Source organism: Lactuca serriola, chromosome 4 (genome assembly GCF_051521515.1).
Source record: "Lactuca serriola cultivar US96UC23 chromosome 4, Lser_US96UC23_V15, whole genome shotgun sequence".
Taxonomy (NCBI): Eukaryota; Viridiplantae; Streptophyta; class Magnoliopsida; order Asterales; family Asteraceae; genus Lactuca; species Lactuca serriola.
This window is the reverse complement of record NC_136411.1, coordinates 395099720-395107092: the sequence shown is the minus strand read 5'-3', so window position 1 is coordinate 395107092 and position 7373 is coordinate 395099720. Positions and strand designations below refer to the sequence as shown.

The 7373-nt window shown below is 35.4% G+C and overlaps 1 protein-coding gene across 2 annotated transcripts; it reads right to left on the bottom strand.

The window, feature by feature from the left end:
* Window positions 1-208: 208 nt before the first annotated feature.
* On the bottom strand, window positions 209-4177 carry LOC145097924 (E3 ubiquitin-protein ligase RGLG2-like). 2 transcript variants are annotated; one of them, XM_079035595.1, is made up of 12 exons: window positions 3915-4177; window positions 2944-3269; window positions 2490-2574; window positions 2258-2398; window positions 2057-2170; window positions 1875-1972; window positions 1718-1797; window positions 1520-1625; window positions 1318-1445; window positions 995-1232; window positions 852-908; window positions 209-565 (listed from the first exon to the last, which is right to left on the bottom strand). In XM_079035595.1, exons 2-12 carry the CDS (start codon window positions 3238-3240, stop codon window positions 485-487), a joined length of 1425 nt encoding a protein of 474 aa, XP_078891721.1. In that variant the 5' UTR covers window positions 3241-3269; window positions 3915-4177; the 3' UTR covers window positions 209-484. The 2 variants fall into 2 exon arrangements, with proteins under 2 accessions (XP_078891721.1, XP_078891723.1); XM_079035597.1 differs by lacking the exon at window positions 3915-4177 and having other exon boundaries at window positions 2944-3827.
* Window positions 4178-7373: the final 3196 nt, after the last annotated feature.

Here is a 7373-nt window from a genome sequence, read left to right as displayed (position 1 = left end):
ATAGAGCCCAAAATGCCACATTTTCGAGGTACATCGAACTAAAAAAGTGACTTTTGCATTACACCCACCAATACATGATGTTATTTTTGTTAGAAATATTCAAAAGTAGCATTTCGAATTCCAAAACCCAAAGAACATTTACCAACCTTATGAAAATTATGATGACATGAAAAAGTATGATTAAGTTGAAAACCAATGATACTAGACATGAAATGAAATGTGAATAAATAATAATAAAAGTTTCCAAACAAAGAAAAGCTGTACATGAAATGAAATGACATGAGTATCCACCACTTTCATTTACAAATCCACAAACGCAACTCGCCAACATATAAAGTTAATTAAAAAAATCACCAAACAGAATGTGCAAAGCATATATCCGACCACCAAAAGAATCTAGGCTCTAAGACTAACCATATCCATACCATCAACACATTACACAAACGGCAAACCAACCCCAATTTATAACCTTATTACTTACTTATTAGTATAATTTTATCCTTGTTTCAATTGAGCTTCGGCAAATTGGGCACTGCTGTAGAGTTTCTCCACACTCACAACATGTCTGCACAAATAATAAATAGTATATTTGCATTTTTGGTCCCTGATTATAGCTGATTTTTGCAATTTTGATCCCAAAAAGTTCTCTTGCAATTGTTTGAGGTTTCCGTAATGTTTTTCTAAGTGGAATGTCAATTTTTGGTTTTGCAAATTTGGTCCCAAAAATATTACTTGGAAAAAATAAGGACCAAAAACAGTTTTTGGAATCAAAATTGAAATAATTCAGGGACGAAAAATGTAAATTACTTTACAAAAAAATAAAAATTAATAATAATATGTGATAGTATTACCTGATGACCACAGCCAAATGCCATATCCTTGGGGTTAGTAAGGCAAATGGGGCATACCTATACATAAAATATAGATATAATTAATTAATTAATTGCAATTAACCTTTTCTTAAAAGTCAAAACTCCAAAAGACTAAAATGCACCTGATTGTCATAAGTAGAACTAGGAGTAGGAGCAGGAGCAGGAACAGGTGGAGCCCTGTTTGGAAGACTAGTTTGATGATAATAAGGGTAAGGGGAAGGGGAAGGGGCAGGGGTAGTTTGGTCATAATACGATTGTGAGCCCTTTTGAAAGCTACTTGAGTGTGATGGTTTTGAGTGGCGGCTAAAAGATGATGGAGGAGGAAGGGCAATCCTATGTGGCGAAACTCCTTTGCGGCTCCTGTACAATACATCCAATCCAAGTCCAACAAAATAAAATAAATAAATATTTGACCAAAAGGGTAAAAAGGTAAATTAAATTTTACCCTAATATATTCAGTTCGAGTGTTGCTTTATATTGAGCAGGAATTTCCATCAAAGCTGCAAGAGCAAATTCTGTCCCTTTACAGATTGGAGCCACATTCTTGGACATGATTTCTGTGAAATTCACAAACTAAACAAACAAGATTTATTAACATTATTGGATGACACTCAAGGGCATTCATGTCTTTTTACACAAATGCTGACCTGGAAATTATCAAATTCACGAGAGGGGATATTGTCGTCAAATTCTTTCATCATATCCCACGGCCCATCTCCAACTCCAACCAATACAATAGATAGTGGAACCTTACTGTAAAAAAAAAAAACAAAGGGTATAAATTATAAAAATATAAATTATAGTAATACTTTAGTTTTATTATATAAATTATAAATTATAAGCACCTTGCTTCAACTATGGCGTCCACAGTTCTCTGTTCTTGTGGACTCAAATTACCAGGCTCAGTATCAACACTTCTTGTTACCTTAAATTTAATTAAAGGTTAATTGTGGAAATTTTGTAAAACTGTAAAAAGATTAAATTTATAAAAAAAAAAATCACCTGCCCATCTGCAATAATTAACAACACGTGATACTGGCCCCCGCTATGTTCAACGATAGTCATAGCCTGTTCAATGACAGGGGCAAATGATGTTGGTCCTGTAACAAAAAACATAGAGGTTAAAAGGGCAAAATGGTAAATTTTACATAAGGAAACAAATTATAGAGTTTAAGATCTCAAACCTGCAAGCTTTAAATGAGGGACAATTTCCCTGTATCTACTCAACACTTCCTCAAATCCATTACAAAACCTTTCTTCTGGATAAAAACTGAAAACATCTTGATCATGTGTTGATGCTGCCATTTTGTAACAAAAAATTGTAAGATACTATATTTTTATTGGATTATGAATTGTAAATAGTAATGATTAAATTACTATTATACCATCTCCAAATCCATAACAGGGAATCAAGTTGTCTTCATCAAAGGCAGCTAATGTTTTCCCAATAATGGTTATTGCTTGTTCATACGGATTTAAATCATCTCCAATATGATGTAGACTTTTTCTATTGAAAGACCTTGAACCTATTTGTAAGTAAATGGATAATTAGACTTTAGTGAGTTTCACATCACAATGAAGGAAAAAGAACAAAAAGGGTAATAACGTAAATGTTACCAGTCCATTCGTTGCTCTTAGTGAAGTCGATACCAACAATTAGGTTAGAAGATTCCAGCCCTGCACGAGCAAGAGCTTCAGTCACCTGTGAAAAAAAAGTGGAAGTGTCATTCTATTAATAATGGAAGCTTTCAACTAAAGCTACAAGATAATACTCCATATGAATGTGCTAATTTCCACTATCATAAAAGTTCCACCAAAAAAAAAACAATTTTTTTAGCAACAACTTGCACAGACTACAATACAATGCACAATATTACAAAAAGTATGACATATTTTCGAAAACAAGATCTCTCCAAGAAACATCAGCATACCAGAATTCATCCAAACACAAAAGACAAAATCCATTATCCAAATTCTATATAAGATTGACATATCCAGTGACCATTGGATAGGAATAGGATACATCACATCTTGCAAAATGTGTAAGAAAAAGAGATTCATGAAATTCTACCTGTTCCAATGAAGTGTAGTTATCTGCAATCCTTGAATACCTCCGGTCAAGCCTCCTCTGTGGTCTATGGGGTTGACCAGATGGTGATGGTGCTGGTGCAGGTGCGGGTGCATGATAAGGTTGTGAATAAGCAGGATAAGCGTCATGAACAGGATAATTATGAACGTCTTGTGGCGGATTTGAATAAGATTGTTGAGGATAGTTTCCGTATTGACTTCCAGTAAAAGATGATGTTGATTGGAACGATGGTGACTGTCTGTCAGTCGGACGCTCCTCTCTTGAACTTCTGCCCCCCATCCAATACGAACGGAATCAAATCAAGTTATCTGCAAGATTCCGATTGATAATCTTTCTTGAAACAACCTTCTCGAAAGTAAACTGTAACGATTTTGAATGTAAAACCCCTAAGATGGAATGAAACGCCTTATTTATGGTATGTTTTGAATCGCTAACAGAGGAAGATAGACTGGAAATTACACGAAGACGATACTTATAAACCTAGGAGTTCACGAGATTAGAACAATGGGGTCTTCCACGAACCCTAGCAAGCGGTTACGAAGAAGCTTCGCCGACATAACACTTGTAGAGTAATTTTATCTGCATTTATTTCGTGTACGACTACAAATTTGCCTATTTCATTTAAAAAAAAAAAAAAAAAAGAAGAAGACAACAACCTTTCTATGGCAAATTTGTTTTCGACAGATGTACGTCAACCCACGGCTTACGACACCGGAATATCTAACGATTTATCTCTAATAACTAAATTGTTAAGCAAAGCAAATTTGGGTTTACGAACAGTGATCAACCCAGATCTGCGAAATTCAATCGAACAACAACAACCGATGAAGATTGAATTAAGCGTCAGTCACTGATACTCGACTGGACTGGACTGAAATTGATCTAATCCGCAATTTTACAGGGAACTACGAGATGAACCGATGAATCTAGATGAATGATTCAGATAAACAAACCTGGATTAAATTAAGCGAAACAGGATCATTTGCGGTTCACAATTACTTTCCTGAAAGCAACAATTGAGGATTCGAATTGTCTCCGAAAAGCAACGTAGCTTTTGAATTAATCAATGGATTCGCTTTTGGAAGTCTTCGTTTAGTTGAAGTCTATCGAATCATGCACATGGTGGGATGAACGAAGTCTACCAAAGTTCTTTGCTGAAATTCTTTAATCTTTTTTAGTGCGAAATCATTTGAATTGGGTGTATGTTGAGTTGTAGGCCACACATCTCCATTAGAATATATGGATTATATTTTGTATGATAGCGAAGTAAATAAAAGAAAGTTCGGATAAATGAACCAATTTTTTCTTATTTGACTTGAATTTTACAAATGATAAACAAAATTGTGTAGTTTATATTTGTTTTTGTTTAAGGATCCATGTTATTTGTTTCAATTATTGATGCTAAAATATTAAAAGCATTAGTTACTGATTGGTTGCTTTTTTTCCATATTCTTTGGGTTGGATAAAGATACAACAAGTGGAGGGAAGATTAAATTATAGTCCTTTTCAAAACAAAAATGTCTTATTCATTGTAACTTAATGTCTAATGGTTGCTTAGATAGTTGAGTACCATCCATTGAAATTGAGTACCATCCATTGAAATTGATTATATACAACTTGTTAAATAGATTGTATTATTTTTTTTAGTGTCATTGATCATCATCTACCATTCTACCCAACAATTATAAAACATTCCTTCAGCCGTTGACATTAAAATTTTAGGACATGTCAAAGATAAGATTTTATAACCAAATGCGGAAGTCCCACAATTTCACCATATTTAAAAGAATTAAAAACATTGTTTAAACTGTTGGAGAGAATCGAAATTGATCTCAAAGAAAAAAAAATATTAATTTCAAGCTTAGAAAATGTACAACTTGCAAACAATGTTTAACCAAACTACTCTTTGATTAATAGGAAAAATAATCCAAACCTAATTGATTACAATATGTCTCTCTTAATCCTAAACTTGATTATAGACATGTATATATAGCCTGACATACCAACTTGTATCAAACTAGGAAACTTATAACCAACTTGCCATAAAACAACTAGATTGCCTGGCCTCCAAGTTCATCATCGACTTAGGATTCCAACAATCACCCCCGAATCTCTAAGTCTTTCCAGAGATGCCTTCGATCCCGATCAAGCTTCACATTTCCTTAAACTAGGTTTGAGCTAGTGTTTTAGTAAGGATGTTCGCCTTTTGTTCTTCACCGGGAATGTACTCCACCTCCACTTGTTCGTTTTCAACACAATTACGAATGAAGTGAATTGAGCTAGTGCTTTAGTAAGGATGTTCGCTTTTTGTTCTTCACCGGGAATGTACTCAACCTCCACTTGTTCGTTTTCAACACAATTACGAATGAAGTGAAACCTTGTGTTGATGTGTTTGCTCCTTCCATGAAAAACATGATTCTTCGTTGGTTCGATAGTCGAATTGTTATCAACTCTTAGAACCACCTTCTATTGCGCTTTGTTCATGATTTCTCCTAGCAAATCATGAAGCCATATTGCTTGACATAATGCCACAGTGGCCGCCATGAACTCCGCCTCGCAAGATGATAAAGCAATGATATCTTGCTTTTTCAAGCACCGTGTTATTGGAGATTACTCATAATAGAAAATGTAACCGGTTGTGCTTTTTTCGCTATTTGGGTCAATATTGTGACTACTATCACTATAACCAGTGAGTCAGTTTTGTCCCATCCCCTCGTACTTGATTTTGTATCCCGTTGATCCTCGTAAGTACCTTAGGATGTGTTTAGTTACACCGCCATGTGATTTTCTTGGACTTTGCATGTATTGGCTAACAAATCCAATCGTGTATGCCATATCAGGTCTTGTTTGCAAGAGATATCTAAGGTATCCTACCACCTTTTCGATATTGTGTTGGGTCGATTTCGGGGCCATCTTCGACCTTCGACAATTGATTTCTCGATTCCATTGGAATGTGGGTCGGATTGCAATCATGTAAACCGACTTTAGTAATCCCAGATTCTTCTTGTTTAACTTCAATGCCAAGTTAGTAATTTAATCTTTCTAGATCCGACATCTCAAAATTCTTTGACATTTCCATCTTGAATCTTTTAATCATGCTCAAACTTGTACCTGTGACAAATAAATCATCAACATAAATTGCTAAAATCAACAAGTTAGCTCATTCGTTTTTTCGGAACACCGATGGTTCTTTCATGCACTTTTGAAATTTCATGCTCTTCAAAATCCCATCAATCTTCATGTTCCATGCTCAAGGTGTTTGTCTTAGACCATATAGTACTTTTGTAAGGCGATACATTGTATGCTCATTTTTCCGGTACACCGATGGGTTCATTTCGAATAAATGGGTTTAATGATCGAGGATTGAGTTGACCTTGTAAAGTATTTGTCAAATGAGGGTAACTTTTGAATAATTTAAATTCAATTTTGATTCCCTTTTGATTTTGACTTGATCAAAATCAAGAACACACTTTTATTTTAGGTCGAGGTCTCGTCTCGATCATCAAATGGCTCCAACAAATTGAACGGGCAAATAAAGGAATGAACGAAAGCTTCCAGCAGGTGGAATGAAGGAGATGAAAAAAAGGGAGAACAGTGAGAAGGAAGCGTGAAGTCTTGCAGGTGGTGCTTCATTGATTGATTTGCAAGGCAGGAGGCGGCGGAGGAGGTGGCATAAGGGGGTGCGAAGGAAGGAGGTCGCACGGAAGCAACCATAAAGTCGAAGGGGTTAGGCATCTCCGGTAGTGAGGTGTGAAAGGAAGGTACGAGGGGTTATGGATCATTCGTGGGTAGATTGTTAAATAAGGTGTGTAAGTCCATAACTATAATTGGTATGTACTTGACCCGAGAGTAGCATGGTCCATTTGGGTTGCATTTCACCGGAACAATTTGTAAGGATGGAATTTTGGAGAAGAGGTTATTTATGATTTATTAATATATTATAAGCTCTAATATATTAATATGAAATCATATTATTTAATTAGTATTGCTCAGGAATTAATTTGGAATTAATTCAGTGATCAAAAGAGACTAATTAAATGTACGGGGATTGATTTGGTAAATTAGTCATTCTTATGTTGTGGGCTTATGGTTGTTGAGGATGGGCTAAACCAATATGGTAGTCCATGGGTGGGCTAAATCAATATGGTAGTTCATGGATAGTCCATGGAGGTTTAACCCATGGATCCTAAGTAATATGAGAAGTCATGTCCATTAGGGTTTACATGGATGTAATCCTAGACTTTGTCACACTATATAAGAAGTCCCTAAGCTCCCAAAATCAGAACTAGTGGTTCAAGAAGTTCATAAGAGCCGATTTTGTGCAAGTAACTCCCTCTCAGGTCCTCCATTATTGGTGGTGTTTTGTGAAACATTTGAGGCATCACATTTGGGGTGCTAGGCTCTTAAAGGTC

Coding starts and splice junctions, on each gene's coding strand:
- LOC145097924 (XM_079035595.1), bottom strand. CDS start 3,240: ATGGGGGGCAGAAGTTCAAGAGAGGAGCGTCCGACTGACAGACAGTCA. Junction 2,399..2,489: donor TAAGAGCAACGAATGGACTG/GTAACATTTACG, acceptor ACTTACAAATAG/GTTCAAGGTCTTTCAATAGA. Junction 2,171..2,257: donor CTGTTATGGATTTGGAGATG/GTATAATAGTAA, acceptor ACAAAATGGCAG/CATCAACACATGATCAAGAT.